Here is a 19,167-nt window from a genome sequence, read left to right as displayed (position 1 = left end):
ATTAGTTGCCTGCATATGGTACACCACGTAATATATGGACCAAGCAGCCCCTTGCCCTCCATCCCCATCCCTCCATAAATCTCCACCGTCCATCTATCTAATATGCTGAGAATTTTTGTTGATGGCTACGGGATCACACGGATGACGTGGTGCACCAGGTCCAGGCAACTGCTGAGAAGCTCTATGGACCGAGGAAGAGGTTGCGTTGTGGATTCCGAAGAACGGGCCCAAGGCCCAATTTGGCTCCGGACCGGGAACCAAAGTGTACCAAAACGAACCGAACCCGTCCCGAACCATTCATCCTCCAGAACCTTCGTTGAGCTTCGAGCCTTCGACGAGGAGAGGGAGTAAAAACCCTAGGAGAGAGAGAGAGAGAGAGAGGAGAAACGGATCTAGGGCACCTCTTCTCCTTCTCATTCCCTCGTCGTCTCCGCCTCCGCCTCCGCCTCCGCCTCCTTATAGCCGCATTAAGGTCCATCTCGATCCCTTCCTCCTCCTCTCCCCCGTTGTCTCCCTAATTTTTCTCCAGCTTTTGTTTCTGCAAGAGGATTGTAACAATTTTAAGTCCAAAATCATAAAAATTCGCTAATTTTCCTTCTTGATGTGGCCCAATAACTTCGATTTGATGCGGAAAAGCTCCCTAACTTATTTTTTGTGTATCAATTTTGGCCTATAATGCTTGATTTGATTAAAAAAAAGGTCTCTTTGGGTCTGTTGGTGAGGTTTGTTGAACCAAAGTAAGCTCTTTGGACGGAACGAACTTGTTTGCATTCGATCAAACTTAGTAATTTTGCATAATTGGTGATTTAAAAAAAAAAAAAAATCAAATTAAGCTTTTTGGGGCGAAAATTGCGATAGGGAATAAGCGGAGTTTTTGCTCCCTTATTTTTAATAAGCTGAGTTTGATATGTCTTCTTAATTATGATTTTATATACTATGTTGTTGCCGAAAAAAAATTCTAATGTTCGAGTTGATGTGCCTTATTTCTGTATAATGTCATATGTTATGTTGTTGTAGATAAAAATTTGTAATGGTCCAAATGCTTTGTGATTCTTTACTCTTGTTTGAATCAAAGATTCAAAATCATATATCTTTTCGATATGAGCAAACTTTATCAATGTTGGTGATAAAAAATAATTTCTCCTTTCCTCTGATTTCATCGCCGTGAACAGGAGCTATGTTCAAGAATACATTTCAGTCAGGCTTCTTATCCATCCTTTATAGCCTTGGGTACGCTACTTCTCGGTTGTGTCATCTCTATGCAAATTACCAGTGTGAAATGTAACCTAATTGTAGTCACTGGCTTTTGAACTGTTTGCGCAGGAGCAAGCCTTTGCAGATATGGGACAAAGAAGGTGCATAGGTTTTGCCTTTGTGTTCATTCTTTTATTGTTTTTTATTTCTATTTCTTTGATATAGTAGTTCACTATTAGGAATGTTATGGATTCTGTCACTGAAGCGCTTGGAAATTGCAGTTGTTAATGGGCATATTAAACGGCCACAGGACGAAGACATCCAGTCTAACGTACTTGAAATTATTGGGTCGAATGTGCAATCGACGTACATCACCTGCCCTGCCGACCCTGCTGCAACACTTGGAATCAAGCTTTCTTTTCTGGTGATGATTGTAAAGAACCTGAAAAAATATTTCACCTTTGAGATCCAAATATTGGATGATAAGAACGTTCGCAGGCGTTTCAGAGCATCAAATTATCAGGTGCGTGAGTTTTACTTTCTGTTTTTGAGTAATTTACTTACAAATGACCGGTCGGTCATATCTTCAGTTAGTTAAACTTTTTTTCTTCCCTCACAAACAATATTAGGGAAAATGATTTACTGATTATTTAGGCAGCAATTTCAAATATTTAAATCTCATTGATTCTAGTTTATGTGCCGTTATAAGTATTTGCATGATGAGAAGGTTGTAAAGGATATAGAATATTCAAGCATATTTTTGTTTCTCATTATTGGATGTTTGGAACTTTAGTTGCCTCTAAAACTTGATGCAATTTTGACACACAACTGCTCTACTGACAGTCTGTAACAAGGGTGAAGCCATTTATCTGCACCATGCCGCTGCGACTTGAGGATGGGTGGAACAATATTCAATTAAATCTCGCGGATCTTACGAGGCGAGCGTACGGAACAAATTATGTGGAGACACTTCGCGTGCAGGTCCACGCAAACTGCCGCCTGAGAAGAATATACTTCTCCGATCGTCTATACTCAGAGGAAGAGCTCCCACCGGAGTTCAAACTCTATCTTCCCACTCAAGTAAGCATCCACTTTTTCTCCTTTTGTGTAAATAACATTAAGAGTCGATGAACTCTTCACTAAATATTTGTTCACCTCCCATTATTCATATGCAAGCAATTGGCTCCTGAACTTCTAAATGCTTTATTGTAATCCTTTGGGCCAAAACTTATCAGAGGGACTAGCAAAAATGCCAATGTACTTACCCTTTAATCATTTGTCCCTTCGCAAACTTGTGATGTTTTTTGACACTAAGAATGAAAATAAATGCCAAAAAAAAAAAGGAGTTGTACGGCCATTGTGTGCCATTGTATAAAGTGATAAGAATGTATCCGACCGCCGTATGTATCATCTATGGTAGTTATGATGGAGTCTTCCGTAACGGGCTTTGAAGGAAAGGCTATAATGAAACAATTTTAGTAGCTCGGTAGTCGAATGCTTGAATTTAAGGTTCGAGTAGACAAGTCTAGCCAGATTTTGTAGCTTTTTGTTTGTTTATTTATTTATTTTGGATTTTAACATAACTTCTCCTATTTGAAATGCAGAAGACATAGCACATGATTGAAGGAAATTGGATTCAGATACCTGAAGTTGCTATTACAATAACTAGCATATGTCTGGATGTGCTTGTTGACGGGCCCTTCTTGGTTTTATTTTGAAAAAATCTTAGACTTGCTCATATTATCTAATAACTAGCATATGGATTTAGAGTTTCATCTGAAGAGTTGTTAATTTGGTCAATATATCAAGAAATGTAGGCATCTTAGAACAATATCTTCAGTTGCTGTTTGTTCCAGTTGTAAAATGGGTGGTGGCTTTCCTTTCCCACCCTAGTCTCAAATGAAAACTGCTGAAGAGCCTTTCCATTTGAAGGGAAAACCAATTATTACAGAAATGGTTATGTAATGTTCTCTACTTTTTGTTCCACATCCCCAAAAAAAAAAAAAATATTTGGGAGTGAAGGAAAAGAGCAAGCAAATTTAGTGAGCAGGAAGATTTTATGAGTTGCTTTTTATTTATTTTTCCTTCTTTTTTAATTCTTTTTCGTTCTCTCGGAGTGTATCTGTGCGTGCGTGTAGGTGCGACATCATGTCGTCTTTTTGTTTTTGTTCTCTTGGTTTTAGTTATTTTTTCTTGGGTTAATATGTATTGGGTTATTTTTTCTTGGCTTTTGGTTTTTTCCCTCTTTCATATAATAATTTATTTAGATATAATGGATAAGAAATTTAGTTAAATTCAAGATAGTTTTATCAAATTTATCCAATCTCCTCGCTTTTTAGTGGTGAAATTGTTGGCTTTGTTATTGTTAAGGGTCGGTAGTCGGATGAATTGTTAATTTTTATAGAATTCCCAATTCATTTAACGGATATTATTAAATCAAAACAAACGATATTAAGGTGGCGACAATTTTAAAAAAGAGAAAAAGATCTTTAAAATATTTTTTGGAGCAGGGAGTTTAAACTGTTATTAAAGGCATGTTTTTAGGGCCCATTTTGAGAATTGAAAAGGGTTCCAGTTGTAACAGATTCTTTGTTTCGTACTAGAACTTTTTTTATTGTATTTGTAAGTTCAAAATTAAATTTTGTTCATTAAAAGATTTAAGCATTTATTCAAAATTAAATCTTTTCACATGACACCGATGTTTACTCATCCAAACACAATTTTAATTTTTTTAGAAGGCGCACACAGCAATATCAAATGAGAACGAAGTCCAAGGCAGCGATTGTCTAGTACAATGTTAGAGTGAAGGGGTTCAGTAAATGGTATTAATTTCTTATGAAGTAAGTGCAATCATACATGGGAGGTACAAAACTAGCCCTATTATTAGGAGACAAGGTGGAATTAGGCTATCTCTAAAAGTCACACATGGCAAGCTACACATGTGCATGCGATTGCTCACCTTTATCCACGCAAACTTAGCTTTGGCTAGGAAATGGTGGTTGTCTTGGCCCATCATCATCTACATCAACATCACACCATTAATTGAGACATCATTTGATTCCACAACAAATGCACACCACTACAAAGGGAATCCTAATGTACCATTCCTATGCTACAGCATTATCCTCTTTGCATTCACTTTAAATTCACACGTTGTCCCAGTACCTGCAGTTTAAGGTTTCAATAGTCACTGCAATGGTAAATGCATGTAAATCTAAAAATTCTACTTGATTTATCACATTTGTACTAAAATGCTACAGTTAAACTTGCAAATGAAGGTCCATCTTCTACTGTATCTCGATCTGCGCTTAAATTAAACGTTAGTAGAAGTGCAACAGTTAAACAAGATAATTTTATCCTATTATACTACTTAACATGCGGCCAAATGAGATAGATGTAGAGATAACTAGCCTATATCTAATTACATACATCTCCATCTTACACTTATGTGAGAAAGAAGTTTACCTATAAAAGAAACAGTGAAAAAAGTCAAATCAATCAAATTTGTCTCTCTAGAGAGCCCGTCATATCAATTTAGTCAAATTCGCCACCTTAACCATGGTTAACAGTACCATAACCACAGTTACCATGAGAGTTGGAACAGTAACTCTTTTCAACTCCTCAACAGGTCATCAAGAACAAGAGTACAATTAGTCACAAAATTGTATTCATATAAGAACAAGAGTTGGGACTTCGGCTTTCTTACATTTTCTTGTTACTTCCTCTCTTCCCTGCAAACTCTTTGTATATCATAGCTAATCATTCATCGTAAACTGAACACTAACAAACCATATTAACCATTCCACCGACATTCATTTCTCTAATTCCACCAAAAGTTCTAGTGACATAATTTTCTTTTCCTAAGCAAGCATGCATGGTTGATTGGAGGGTAACAATTGAATGCCCCCAAACTTGGGAAAAAATTATTGCCTAGACAGAGTGCATCCATACTACTCTGCAACATACATCCATTGATAATCAACCCCATCACATATTTCAATCAATACTACAACTAAGTTACAGCCAATGGTCTAGTTACAAATTAGTTGATGAATTTGTTATGCGGATGTAAGAATGCAACATATACAAAGCACAAAGTTTGAGATGAAGGACTGAATTTGACAAACTGTATAGGGACTGGTAGCACAATATATTCATTGGTATTATAATTTCATAATTCATACATTAATACATGGCATTCTAGTTCTTACTGCTTAGATACGTGGGTTACAACTGTCTTTTTTTGTCTCAGAAATATCACATTCGATAGGAAAGGCACCATTGGATAATACCTTGGAACATGATTTATCTCAAACCAGTTACATCAAGTTCCTTCATTTTATTAAGCAGCACATAATTTCTCTCACTCTTATTTGCTTATAACCCAAGAGTCCTAAACAAATAATAATTGCAGCTATCAGAGCATATTTTATCAGTGGCAAACAGGACCCACAAAGTATATAATACAGTGAAGGTGACTTTAAATTGTGTCCATACCAACTCTCCTAGACCAAATTCTTTGGCATCTTTCTTTAGAAAAAGTGGGATGGAAAGGAATCCGCACAAGTGGATTTAATTAGGTAAAAATGTATGGGTACCCCTTCAACTATAGCCCGTTTTGAAATGGCCCCCTCTACCCTCTACCCACAAAGGAATGGTTAACTTTCATTTTTTTTTATTTGAATTAATGATTTTAGTAAGACAAATCAAAATTTGTATCAAATTCATCAATAATTCTATTCTATTAAATTTAATGGTTTTGATCAACTTTCAATAAATTACATTGACTTAAATTAACTAGAATAATTCAACAAAAGAAAAAAAAAGAAGTCCACCGGGTGTCAATCAAAAAAAAGATGAGGGACCTTTTGGAAAATGCCTATAATTGAAGGGGTCTCCATACATTTTTATCATTTAATTATTTAAAGGAGGTGAAGAAGGTGAAGAAAGACTAAATTCTTCTACATAATTGAAACCACTTCGTCCACCACCACTACTACTATAGAATGAAGTTCTTGTTTCAATCTCCATGTTGCTCATGCTTCTGCTTCATGAAGGCCAAGAAGAGCAAACCAAAGGAGAAGGCGACAAAGGGAGAGTAATGAAAAGCACCTCTTGTTGCCTCAACCACTCAATCTTCTTATGAGATCGAAAGAAAGATGGTTTAGTTCTCCTTGAAGCCTTTCTACGATTAGTTGTGACAATTACTATGTAGGTAATTCTCATCTCTGAATTGTGCAGTACTGTGATGCATTCTTATCAACGAGAATAAAGAAAAAGAAGTATGTTTGTGGTAACTTACTATCTTTTTCCTTACTATGAATTTTGATCTGCTCGAATTGTTGTTTAATTGATAACTGAGCAGTTTGTGCAAGAAACCTGCAAAAAAGAATAATTAAAACAAAAGAATATCCATTAAAACTAAGCTAACATACCAAAATGATATCAGATAAACCAGAGTTTCAAATTAGGAAAGTTTACAGTAGCACACCTGATCTATGTGATCCGTTAGCAAGCATCACCCTTTATGGAATACACCCTTTAAGGAATTATGTGATTAAAGAGTCTATTTGGTGAAGGCTGGTTTAAAACTTTTGGTTGAAGCAAAACCAAGATGATTTCTAGGTCCTGAAAGAAAAAGCTCCAACCCAAAGCTTTTGCTTCTAGTTGTTAAAGGCGTCCGTTAGATAGTATAGTGGGACAATGAAAGTTATGAAAGCCTTTTAGACTGGCTCATCTCAAACAGCACTTGTACAGCAGCTCCAACAAGCAAGCTCTTGCATACTTCTAGAACACTTAGCATCATACAGAAAAATTTACATAAGTAACCTGTCATTATTGCAAAGAAGAAGAAGAAGAATGTGGCATCAATTTTTTTTTTAAAAAAAAGACACTTTTCAGTAGATTTTATTCCCCTCAAATAATACATCATTATAGTATCGTCCCAAGAAGATACGTTGTTATGTAAACAAGTAAAACTTATTGATAAGCGTTTCACTTTGAATCTACCAATAAGTTAAGACTGTCTGCATTAAGCTTTCCATATTCCATGCGTTGAATGTATCACTAAAAACATCAACCAAATAAAAAAGGTGTAGCTTGTAGAAAGAATAACCTTTTCGCCAACGGTAATGAGCACAATCCTGGAGCTCTTTGCTAGGTCTCACTTTCAGTTGTTCAACTGAACTTAATCAATTGGCCCCCCTAACTCATATAAGTGTGTCATTATCAAAATCGGTTAGAGCAACCAAAAAAATCACAAGATGACTCCCATGTAAATACACTCTGTAGTCACCTGGCATTATATTTGTCCCATCACAGATTTGAGAGAATCTTCATTAAAGAGCGAAAATCGACCAGCTGCTGGTCCTTATTTCATCAGCAAAAGAATAAGATACTTCCGAGATCAACTTTAACCAATAAGAATAAATTATGATAGCCATAACTATCCTTCATAAGAATGCTCCATGGAAGAATTAACCTCCCTATAAATGTGGGTAAAATGCACAGAATCATGTAGTCCTCATGCCTCAAACTTTTTCATTTTAAATGGTTTAGCCTCTGAACTATCCTACATTTTGCAGTAGACAGTTGCATTCTTCATCCTCTCGTGTGTCCAAAATCAATGACGCAAGTTAAAACTCGTGATCCACATGTAACCCTTTCCCCATAAAAAAACCATCTTAACCCATTTGAGAAATTTTAGTTCAATATCTGAACTTTCCTACATTTTGCAGCAGCATTCTTGACCCTTTTTTGTGTCCAAAATCAATGACACCGGTTATGTGGCATGCTCTACATGTAACCTTTCTCCTATAAGATGACCATCTTAAGTCTTAACCCATTTCACAAATTCTAAGTCAGAACTCTTTGTGATCATCTAGGATAAAATGGAAGCTCTAGTCCACCATATGCTTTCACCAATAATCACCGCAGGAGCAGAACCCATCTTTGAAATGATGAAATCGGTGTGAGTCTCTAACTACAATCTCTCGATCAACAAGCTTAGCGATCAGCTTGAATGCCGAATGACAATCTCCACAAACTCTAAGGTTCTTGATTACATGGATCGCGGTTCCAGGAACTGTATTAATAATAGCAAATGCAACAGCCAGCTTCTCGCTATGAACACGCAATACCGTCCCTTTCTCTTCTTCATCTACATCATGCAAAACTGATCCTGTATCCGGAACGTAGCCGGCTTCTTGCATCTTCAAAAAGAGTTTCTCCAAATAGGCATAGATTTCATTGTGCTGAGGATGCTTCCTGTCCCCAACAAAGAAACAATGGATTTTACCCTTGAGTTCCACCAAACTATACCCTGGTGGCTTCAGTATTCCCCTTTTCTTAATAAGAATTCTCATTCTTTCCACATCTTTCCACCTCCCAGCATCTGCATATATATTCGAGAGCAAAACATAGTACCCACAGTTCTTCGGGTCGAGCTCAAACAGTTTCTTTGCAGAAATCTCCCCTAATTTAACATTTTTGTGAATTCTGCATGCACTAAGAAGAGCCCCCCACACTACAAAATCAGGTTTAATCTTCATTCCTGTTATCAAACCATAAGCCTCGTCAAGGCAACCTGCTCTACCAAGAAGGTCCACCATGCATCCGTAGTGCTCGACGCCAGGATCTACATTATATTCTTCTTTCATGGCATTGAACCAATGACGGCCTTCTTTAAGAAGTCCAGCATGGCTGCAGGCAGCGAGGACCGACACAAACGTTATGTAATTGGGAGTTACTCTGGATTTTCTCATTTCGGAATACACTTGAAGAGCTTCTTGTCCACGGCCATGCATGCCGTAACCGGCAACCATGGCCGACCATGACAGGACATTCTTTTCCTTCATGCGGTCGAACGCCTTTCGCGCCATTTCGACTCGCCCGCACTTGCAATACATGTCGACGATGGACGTGCCCACATATACATTTTCCTCCAAACCCATCCTTACCACCTGAAAGATTTAATGTCGGACAAATTATTATTCACCTTAGCAAGCCTAAAATATATCAAAACATAGACCCATAAACAAAACCAAGCTAAAAGATCAAAACCATAAACCAAAAATGCATGACCTAAGCAAAGAACCTACCTGATCATGGATGCACTTTCCCGTCTGCAAAGCCCCAGCATGGGCGCAGGCCAATAGAACAGCGGACAACGTGACTGCATTATGCCGCACCCCTCCACCATTCAACATCCTACAATACAGCTCCAGCGCCTCCGCTGACAACCCGTTCTGTGCGTACAATGCTACCATGGAATTCCACGACACCACATCCCTCTCAGGCATTCCATCGAACACCTTACGGGCGACAACCAAATCACCCCCTCCTTTAGCATATGCGTCTATTAGAGTGTTCCCAACTCCTAAATCCGTGCAAATACCGATCTTTACAGCAAGCGCATGGATTATTTTAGAGTTGCGCTTGTCGGGAATCCTAGCCGAGGCCGCGAGGGCCGAGACGGCCGCGGCGGGGTCGACGGCAGTGGGGCCCTCCTCGGCGAGGAAGGAGCGGAAAAGGGAGAGGGCGCGGAGCGGGAGGTCGTTGTGGACGTAGCCGGCGACCATGGCGGTCCAGAGGACGGGGTTGCGGCGTGGGGTCTCGTCGAAGGCGGCGCGGGCGTCGCAGGGCTCGCGGCAGCGGGAGTACATGTGAACGAGGGAGGAGGCGACGAAGAGGTCTGGGAGGAGGCCGAGGCGGAGGGCGAGGAGGTGGAGCTGGCGCCCGGGGCCGAGGGCGGAGATAGCGGCGGCGGAGTGGAGGGCGGGGGGGAGGGAGGAGCGGTCGGGGCGGAGGCGGAGGCGGAGCATGGAGGAGAACGCGGAGAGAGCGGCGGAGGGATCGCCGGAGCGGGAGAGGTCGGCGATGGCCGAGTTCCATGAGGCCACGGAGGAGGGGTCGACGGCGCGGGCGAAGAGGGCCGAGAGGGTCGGGGCCGGTGTCGGGGCTAAGGTTAGGGTTAGGGTTTTGGAGGAGGAGGAGGAGAAGGGTTTGGAGACGGAGGAAGGAGACGATAGGAGGGGCAAAATGGGAACGAAAAAATCGAGCTTCTTCATTCCATGTCACCACTCACTCTAAGCACGAAGCTATTATTTTCCCTCCTTTTTGAAGAAGAGGATACGAAACTGGGCTGGTATTCGTGTAAATGGGCCGAATTGACCGCCCCAGATTTAAAATGGACCGCATAAGCCCAAAATTGGAAATTTATATTCTCGGTTCACTGATAACGTGGTAGACCAGTTCCACGAAACGATTACAAGCCACGTCGAAATTTCTCTGCTACACCTCTCCAGCTAAGCAGTATCTCGGATCCGCTCCACAGTTTCAACTTTCAACACTATGCTTTGCTTTTTTCCTCCTTTCCACTCATCCACCGTTACTAAATTAATCCCCATAAAACCAACGGTAAAGATTGAGAAGGACGAAAGCTAAAGAATCAGCGTTGTATCGGATCAGATGCCACGTCATCCACCGAGAATATCGCTGTTGCAGCATCCGCGCACGTTTCCTCTCGTTCGTTCGCCTCCACTTCGCACGATCGTCTCCTCCGTTTCTCCCCCCCACTCCCCCTCCTCAAACCCCAACACCCCCAAAACCCTACGACGCGATCTCCCTCGTCGGATCCTGATCCTAGGGTTTTGCTCTCTCCTCTCATCCGGAGCCTCCACGCGGCGGCGACGGCGGCTGCGCCGGCGGGGGAGGTGGCTGCAATGGACCGGTTCCGGGCGGCGAGCCCGGTGTACGGGCGGCAGAGGAGCGGCGGGTCGAGCAGCACGGGTTCGTCGTCTCCGGGAGGGCTCTCGCCGGGGCGCTACCGCCGGTCGCCGTCGGCGGCGGCGGCGGGGGGCGGCGGAGCCCCGATCTCCGGGGTCAGGAGAACGCAGAACGTGGCGGCGAGGGCTGCCGCGGCGCGCCTCGCGCAGGTGATGGCCTCGCAGGGCGCCGGCGCTGGTGATGACGACGACGACGACGGCGAGGAGCTCCCGGCGTTCGGCGCGGCGCTGAGGTACGGCGCTGGTCGCCGTGGGGCGGTGGCGAGCAGCAATGGCGGCGGTGCTGGGGCTTCATTGTTGCGGGGGCCAAACCGAGCTACCTCACCTGCGGTGATCATCATTTTCTATCGAATTATTTTGTCTCTTATTAATTTCTTGTCAATTCAGATTGTGCATTTTGGGGAAGTTTAACCAATCTGATTTTTTTTCTTGTGTAAACTTTTTGTACGTTTGTATATTAAATCAAACTTGAACATTTTAAATTGCATCTCGCTACATTGGTTGTTAAACAGGCTTGTAACCTGAATGGATGTTGGATTCACAATTTGTTGGCCCTTCACACACAATACAAGAAAATAGATGTATAAAACAGGACTTATAGTACCTCCAACCTCTTCTGTTTTTAAAAAGTGGAAAGGAAGAGTTACTAGTATGACTGATCTTTAGTGAAGTTTGAAATTGTACTACAAATGCTGCTAATTTTATGGTTTTACCAGCTGTGTAGTTGTATTAAACAATGTGGTTGTTTGGCTTGGCTTCTAGATGGGCTTGTCTTATAAGGAAACAGAACCTTCCATTAACCAGGCCTTTGTTTGACAAAGCTCTTAATCTTTTTGTGTGGCCACAAGCTAAAATGAGCTTTCGGGCCCCAATAACAGATGCTCCAATTTGAATTTTGCTTCTACTGCACCAAGAAGCTGTTGATCCAATAAAAACACTGTAGTTCTTATTTGAACTGTTCTACTCAAACAACACTTCTATATGAGATTTAGGAAAAGCCAAGCAGGCTCGTAGGGCTCAAATTAGGTCTTTACAAGTAATGGAACTTTATTCTGGCTTTGGGAAGCATTTCTATTGCAATTAGGCATTATTATTATTATTATTATTTGCAGAAGGCACACAAGTCTTCATATGCTTAGGCGATCTGATATTTGGTTGTTAATGCTATTTGGGTTATATAACTGATCTCTTGCTAATCTTTTTGTTTTCGTCATTTTTATTAGTTAGGTCAGAACTTTGTAGAGCATACTACAGCAAACCGCACTACAGCAACCGAAAGGCCATCAGTCTCTGTTCGTACAGCAACGGTGGTGCCACCAATTACAACACCTGTGAGAACCCAATCTCCTACTCCAGCAGCTACTCCAGCAGCGGACCCTCCAGCTGATAAGCATAGGCAGAAAAGGTAACATGATACTTGAGTTGTGCTTTGACATTTTCTGCCTATTTAATAATCTGTTTCTCTTAGACAATTTAATCGCAGGACCAATTATTAACCTTGAATTGCATCCTCTAGGTTCTCTACCTGCTCTACAACTATGAGATGTAAATTCTCAATAAATGGTGTTCTTGTGGTTGTTCACCAAATATTGTAGTCCCTGATGAGGGAAGGGAACCATGGCTTTGTATCATTGAAGTCACAGTTTCTAATGTAATTTTTCATTGGTCTCCTTATCTCTATGTAGAAATATCCATCGGTAGGCATATATGTTCTTTTAAGCTGTCATCTTCTTCTTAGCAAGACAGATAGTTTACTTCCTTTCCCCCTTAAAGGCTTACTTTGCTTACATAAATTCCTATTCGTCTCATTGATTCCACACTTCAGTAGAATAGAACAAGTTGGTATTAAGCTGATTAATTGTGCTTCAGGTTTCCAGCAGATAGAACTCATCTAAACTCAAGAGAAACAGATCAACGTGAGGCTTCTGCACTTCAAGATGAGGTTTTCACTTTGTTTTAAACTCCATTTGTTTTTTTTCCTTTCATCTTCTGCTTAGGGTGTAAAATATGCAGATCAATAATTAGTCATCAGAGTTCAAATAACTAAGACATTCTTTTCATCTGCAGCTTGATATGCTACAAGAAGAGAATGAGAACATTCTTGAAAAGGTAAAGTATATTTCTATACGATGAGAGGAACTTTTTTGGTGCAGACCACTAATACTTTCACAAATTTGTCTAATAGTTGCGACTTGCTGAAGAAAGATATCAGGAAGCAGAGGCCCGAACCAAGGAACTTGAGAAGCAGGTCTGTGTAGCTGAGTAATCATTCAAAAGTGTAGATCATAGATAGATAAAATAAGAACATGTTGCCTCGTATGAAAATTTGTCAACTGCGCAAATGTTTATTTGGTCTCTAATAAGAGTACGAGAAGTAAACTAAGATTCTGAGCAATGAAAGAATCTGAATGCTTCATTTGATCCTTCATTTATGTTGTTCTTGAAAAAGGTTTAAGGTGTTTGATCTTTACATTTTTAACTATTCATAATGGGAGAACATATCCATTTGATGAATTAGTAACAATTCTGAAAAGTTAGTGTCTGGTTATACAGGTTGCTGCATTGGGAGAAGGGGTATCTTTGGAGGCTCGACTCTTGAGCAGGTTGATTGCTTGGTGTTTTGTGCATTTACTGGAACCCTTTACTATGCTTACATCATGACATTTAGTTGACAATTTGCAGGAAGGAAGCGGCTCTCCGTCAGAGAGAGGTAACATGTACATATGTATATTTGTGTTGTTTAACTTAGCTAACCTTAGACTCTCAAAAATATCTTTTTTGAACTTGTTTTTGTGATTCTTATTTGGCTCACAACGTGCTTCACTTTTTCTTGCCAGTACAATCTTAAACCAGAACAATCTTAAGGACCATGCATGTCGTGTTTGAATCACAATATGATTTTTTTTTAACTCTTTTTGCTCAACCTTGTCAAAGATATAAAGATTGTCTAGGACAAGGATTTATGTGTCGTGGCATGGGGTTGTGCCGGAATTCCGGAAACTTGCCGGTACGGTACGGCACGGTGCGTGCCGAGCTGTGCCGATGCGTGCCGGTCAAAAAAATTCTTGTGTGCCGACACATAATAGTATGAAATATTTACTTTCTTTAGCAACAAAACATTCTAACTATTTATTATATCTTTTTATCACAGTTTTTGAACTTTATTGAGAAAATTACTTACTAATTTAAAAAATAAAAGGTTTTGAGCTGTGCGATCGGCACGAGGTCTGTATCGTGCCGGTATCTTGTTGGCACGGTACGGCACGGTGGATACAACCCGTGTCGACGGGCACTTAAAACCTTGGTCTAGGAGTGTCAAAGGAAACCAATTGTCGCCCAAATGTTCATGCCACCTAATAGTTCCTTAAACAATTACACAGAATTTGACCAGCAATTCAATTGATCTTAGTTAGCCATATCTCTTTCTTTTGGCATTTCTAACAAACTTGTCAGGCTGCTTTTATTGTGACTAATCATTAAAACTCCATATTCTTTACTTGCCAGTAGGAAAGCCCTACCTTAAAAATGGGCATGTGAAGCATGCAGGACCCACCCCTTTTTGTTTTCTGCTCCCACTATTTGTCTATTTTGGTGCGCCTGCCCCTCTAACAGGAGTTGGGCTTAGGCTAGTGTTTGAGAGAGAAGAAAGTAATTAAAGATCCTTTTTCCTTTTTTTTAAATCAGTGCTTTTCATTTAGACACAAGTAGGGCACCCTTAGGCAAGTGTCGTTGCTATTCTTTTCATTTTTTAGTTTGAGAAATAATATGTTCCATAATGTTCCTTTAGCGGGCTCCTAAATATTTGAATGAAACACTTTTGGGGTGGGGAAAGCTATCATACTTTAATCTCCAAATCTCTCTGCATGAAAATATACTGTATTCTCAAGTTTTCATAATTGCATCAGTTCACCTGCAACATGAGTGGTAAATTCCTGAACAATTTAAACCTTATTCTTTGACATACTTTCATTACTTTCTTTAGTGACTTATATATTTGCTCAGATTGTTTGCTAAGTAACTATTTTGTGGCTGCAATTATATTTGTCAATATAGTTCCCGTGAGGATGGCAATTGTTAAAAAATTTGGTAGATGACTTGTGCAAAAACAGAAGGGGAAATAGTAATCAGCTCTAAGAAATAAAAATACTGCCTTGGACATTCCACTGACTGCTTCTTTAAACTAATAAACCTACTTTCTATTTCAGGCCGCTCTTAAGGCTGCCAAGGATACAAAAGATGGAAGATATCAGGAAATATCAGCATTAAGGCTTGAATTAGAGGTACACATTTGAAATGGTAGTTGTCATTTCTTCTGATTTTGAACATTGTCAATCAATTCAAATTTGGTAATTATGCAATTTCGACTTCAGTATTGTGTGGTTGGCTTTTCTTATCTGGTGTAGTCTGCTGAGAAAGAGGTTGCAACTGCCACTGAGCAGCTAAGAGAAGCTGAATCTGAAACAAAGGCTCTTCGTTCAATGACACAACGAATGATCTTAACTCAGGAAGAGATGGTTTGTGCATACGAGTCATCCCTTCTTTAATTGTTTTCTTTTATAAATAGAACTTGAGCATTCTTTTTATTATTATTTTCAGGAAGAAGTTGTTCTTAAAAGGTGTTGGCTTGCACGCTACTGGGGTTTAGCTGTTCAATATGGTAATTTTATATTCAATACTTGCTAATGTTCTGTTGGTTTTTGAACTTGAAAGTTTACCATTCATTATCTTGGAAAATAAGTCACGGTGAAGATACATAAGAAGAAAGTGGATGCAGTTGGTTCAATCACTAATCATCCGCATAGTGAATTTTTCTGTCTATCATGTTTTTTCCAAGTTCATGTTCCATTACCTCATGATACCTGCCCATGGATGTAATACAAGCCTATTTGCGCTAATCACAATTAATTTAGTGTTGAATCACAAGGGAAGAATGACCATATCATCTGCCGTTATTTCTATGTTAGAACCTGTTTGGCTCGGTTAGAGCTAGCTTATACAGAACATTTGTTTGACTAGACCCTAGAGTTGTCCGAATAAGCATTAACAAATCTTTCATTAAAATCTCCTGACAGCTTTTTGCTGCAGCCAAAATAGAAGGTTCATGTTTGAGCTTTTGCTTTTGTGTCTAGAAACTCATTTCAGCATCCCGCCGTAGTCAAAAGAACCAGATAGTGTTTGGACAAAACATGACATTTTGTTCTAAAATAGAGATGCTGCTGATGTATAGGCATTAATGTCTCTAAACCACTACTGAATTTTATGCAGATTTTGTTGTTTACTTGATAGTCTAGTATTATGCCTTCTATAAATTATACTTGCAGGCATCTATCCAGAGATTGCGGTGTCAAAGCATGAATACTGGTCATCATTTGCTCCTCTTCCACTTGAAGTTGTCATTTCTGCTGGCCAGAAGGCTAAGGAAGAATCGAACAATCAAGGCAAGTTATCTTGTCCTTATTACAACTACTCATGGTCTTATAATACTTTTTGGTTTCCCTTAGTGCACTCCTACGAGGTTTTCTTATGGTGTTTATGGCAAACAGATGAAGTTGTTCATGACAGAAGCAATAAAATTTCACATGATTTGAGTGACGTAAATGCGGAAGGCAATATAGAGAGCATTCTCTCAGTTGAGATGGGTCTCAGGGAACTTGCATCTTTGAAGGTTCTTATAATATGTCTTTACATGCTTTATTCATGTTCATCTCTACCTTGCTTATTTTCTGTTAGTTTGCTTTATACGTTGCTGACCAATTGGCATGAAAGGAATTTTTGCCTCCTTTGTAAGCTTATGGTCCTAACATTCACGGATCTAGTGTTTTTGACCTATATTATTTTAATGCACATCTTAAAAGGTGGAAGATGCTGTCATCGTTGCATTGTGTCAACATCGCCGACCGAACTTAGTTCAAAATTTCACTTCAGGTTTGTCCGCTCTTATTATTATGGAAAATGAGCCTTAAAACAATTGTTCCTTTTGCCATGAGTGATGCTTCTCTCCATCTTTCTTCACCTTTTATCTTGTAGGCATTTAAATAAACTTTGATCATCCTTGAAAGTTTGATTTTTTTTTTTTAAATAAATAAAACAAATGCTTTTAAGTGTGTCGTGGCTTCATACTTTTCTTGGCTAAGAACTCGTTAGATCTATTGTAGTGACTAGTTATGCTGTGCTCATCATTTGTCATTGTTAATATCATCTTCATTTTTTTAGTCATATATAGCGTCTTCTTTTATTCAAAGAACATGCCATGATTCTCTTTAGGTAGGTCCATTGTACCTTTCTTGATTTTTGGTGCAATCTTGTTATCCAATGGCAATAAATTGTAACTTGGAATATTTACACCATGCATGACTACAGCCTTATTTCATAGACCAGAAAAAAGTCTCTAGTATTTGTCGGGGTCCAAAGTGGCTTGAGTTTGAGCTATCAAACTGGATTACTAATTGACTATGCAAAAACATATTTTGATATATTTTCGTTGTAAATCATCTTCCATTTTCAACCCTTCTATGCAACAGAGAAGTTACTATTTTACTCCTTTTTGATGCTTATGCAGATTTCAAAGCACCTGGCGAGCCCAAATTTTTCGAGTCATTTGGTAATGGATCGAACATCATCTCCAATCTTGCTTTTTTGCTAGTATGAGCGACTTTTGAAATTTTCGACCTTCAAATTACCTTGCAAATAGCATGCATGAATAAGATACAATACGTAATGTACCTGCATTGTTGTCATTTTACTTTACTATTGTTATAGTGTATGATAGTAATTAATTGAACTACATTGTTACTACTTGCAGAACTAAACCAAGAGGAGGCAGAAGATGTTTCTTTCAAGCAGGTAGCTTTAATCTCTTTGAAAAAGTTTTTGTTGCATGCATCTTTGTTTTGTTTATTATTTTGCACTTTGTGCTTTGGTCTACTTTGGTCCTCACTTCCACGTCCTTCAATTATAATTACAAGTCTTATATCTGACTTCTTATATGATAGAGAATTAATTTTATCACTACAGATATAGTTTACTTTGCGTTCCTATTCCCTCATCTCATCATAAATTATATCAAATAATATCAACAACTCAATATTTTTACTTGAACAAATGCATCTTCTTAAAAGTATTTAGGAAAAACAAGAAACAGAGTAATCTTAACATGAATACTGCGACTAACCAAAATGGTAAATGAAAGACGAAAGGTATTTTATTTTCCATTATAAAATTTTTGCAAAGCAAAGGACACAGACCGAACTGCTTACATTTAGAGCTCTAAATTGACGGAAGACTACCTCAAGGCTGCCTTTTATCTTTCTTGTTCAGCTTTGATTTGTCCTTCGCTTTGTGGAAGTGCAATATACGATATTGCTAAGCAGCTAAAGTGTTTCAGATCAAAGTATTCAGGAATTATGATCCTATTGTACAATTTTGCTAACTTTATCTAATCTTCTTTAATCTTCCTTAGGCGTGGCTAATATATTTCTGGAGAAGAGCCAAAAATCACGGTGTGGAAGAGGATATCGCCGAAGAGAGGCTTCAATTTTGGATCGATCGCAGCACTCAAACAGCAACTTCCCATGATGCTGTTGATGGTAATTTCTCCTCCTACTTTATGTTCTGCACTCTATGACAAGTCATTTGCACATCACAACCTACTATTCCACTTTGGCATATTTTCTAATTTGGCTTTTGCTGAACATTGACAGCTATTTTTTCACTTGAACGATAGTTATAGCAGAAACTCGGAAATTAATATATAACATTGTATAATTTCTCTTACAGTGGAGAGAGGTTTAACGGAATTGAGGAAGTTGGGTGTCGAGCAGCAACTGTGGGAAGCCTCCCGTAGAGAAATAGGTCAAAATCCTTTAGCCGCCGATAACTCTTAGCAACGAGTTCGAGCCATTTCAGTTGCCCTAATTCCATTATGACAATGTATGTAATAGTGATCCGGCACGCAACTTTTTCCGACCTTCTTAGCTTGTTTTTTTGTCTGAGTTTGTGTAATCTGCTGATCCTTTGGTTCCCTTGCTGTGTTATATAAATCTGTAAATTGTGTAAACTGAAGGCCTTATACTGTGTACGGTTTTTTGCTACCATTTATAATTACCAATGAAGTGTTTTTAGTTTTACTTTTTGGGTATAATTTTGATGGAGGTGATCGTATTACTGTGCTGTGATTTATCCATTGTTC

The 19,167-nt window shown here is 39.2% G+C and overlaps 3 protein-coding genes across 19 annotated transcripts; 2 read left to right on the top strand and 1 right to left on the bottom strand.

Moving 5' to 3' along the window:
- Positions 289 to 3,272, top strand: LOC109722163 (cilia- and flagella-associated protein 20). Its single transcript, XM_020250062.1, has 6 exons — positions 289 to 472; positions 1,173 to 1,230; positions 1,324 to 1,355; positions 1,476 to 1,717; positions 2,038 to 2,274; positions 2,799 to 3,272. The coding sequence occupies exons 2-6, from the start codon at positions 1,178 to 1,180 to the stop codon at positions 2,805 to 2,807; spliced, it is 573 nt and encodes a 190-aa protein (XP_020105651.1). The 5' UTR covers positions 289 to 472; positions 1,173 to 1,177; the 3' UTR covers positions 2,808 to 3,272.
- LOC109708598 (pentatricopeptide repeat-containing protein At3g26782, mitochondrial) lies at positions 3,977 to 10,268 on the bottom strand. Of its 17 annotated transcripts, none has more exons than XM_020231128.1 (5): positions 9,294 to 10,268; positions 6,686 to 9,155; positions 5,487 to 6,573; positions 4,297 to 4,359; positions 3,977 to 4,213 (listed from the first exon to the last, which is right to left on the bottom strand). In XM_020231128.1, exons 1-2 carry the CDS (start codon positions 10,260 to 10,262, stop codon positions 8,112 to 8,114), a joined length of 2,013 nt encoding a protein of 670 aa, XP_020086717.1. In that variant the 5' UTR covers positions 10,263 to 10,268; the 3' UTR covers positions 3,977 to 4,213; positions 4,297 to 4,359; positions 5,487 to 6,573; positions 6,686 to 8,111. The 17 variants fall into 17 exon arrangements, with proteins under 17 accessions (XP_020086717.1, XP_020086766.1, XP_020086388.1 ...); XM_020231177.1 differs by having other exon boundaries at positions 3,977 to 4,359; positions 5,487 to 5,587; positions 6,497 to 6,573; XM_020230799.1 differs by having other exon boundaries at positions 6,497 to 6,573.
- LOC109709415 (coiled-coil domain-containing protein SCD2-like) lies at positions 10,267 to 19,105 on the top strand. Its single transcript, XM_020231689.1, has 17 exons — positions 10,267 to 11,309; positions 12,203 to 12,384; positions 12,849 to 12,921; positions 13,047 to 13,088; positions 13,165 to 13,227; positions 13,533 to 13,582; positions 13,662 to 13,689; positions 15,185 to 15,259; positions 15,383 to 15,493; positions 15,576 to 15,636; positions 16,301 to 16,417; positions 16,523 to 16,644; positions 16,835 to 16,904; positions 17,539 to 17,580; positions 17,782 to 17,822; positions 18,439 to 18,565; positions 18,756 to 19,105. The coding sequence occupies exons 1-17, from the start codon at positions 10,917 to 10,919 to the stop codon at positions 18,860 to 18,862; spliced, it is 1,704 nt and encodes a 567-aa protein (XP_020087278.1). The 5' UTR covers positions 10,267 to 10,916; the 3' UTR covers positions 18,863 to 19,105.

Source organism: Ananas comosus, linkage group 1 (assembly GCF_001540865.1).
Source record: "Ananas comosus cultivar F153 linkage group 1, ASM154086v1, whole genome shotgun sequence".
Taxonomy (NCBI): Eukaryota; Viridiplantae; Streptophyta; class Magnoliopsida; order Poales; family Bromeliaceae; genus Ananas; species Ananas comosus.
This window is presented reverse-complemented; position numbering and strand designations above follow the sequence as displayed.

Coding starts and splice junctions, on each gene's coding strand:
- LOC109722163 (XM_020250062.1), top strand. CDS start 1,178: ATGTTCAAGAATACATTTCAGTCAGGCTTCTTATCCATCCTTTATAGC. Junction 1,231..1,323: donor TCCATCCTTTATAGCCTTGG/GTACGCTACTTC, acceptor CTGTTTGCGCAG/GAGCAAGCCTTTGCAGATAT. Junction 1,718..2,037: donor TCAGAGCATCAAATTATCAG/GTGCGTGAGTTT, acceptor CTCTACTGACAG/TCTGTAACAAGGGTGAAGCC.
- LOC109708598 (XM_020230435.1), bottom strand. CDS start 10,262: ATGAAGAAGCTCGATTTTTTCGTTCCCATTTTGCCCCTCCTATCGTCT. Junction 9,156..9,293: donor GAAAGTGCATCCATGATCAG/GTAGGTTCTTTG, acceptor TAAATCTTTCAG/GTGGTAAGGATGGGTTTGGA.
- LOC109709415 (XM_020231689.1), top strand. CDS start 10,917: ATGGACCGGTTCCGGGCGGCGAGCCCGGTGTACGGGCGGCAGAGGAGC. Junction 12,385..12,848: donor GATAAGCATAGGCAGAAAAG/GTAACATGATAC, acceptor ATTGTGCTTCAG/GTTTCCAGCAGATAGAACTC. Junction 17,823..18,438: donor AAGATGTTTCTTTCAAGCAG/GTAGCTTTAATC, acceptor AATCTTCCTTAG/GCGTGGCTAATATATTTCTG.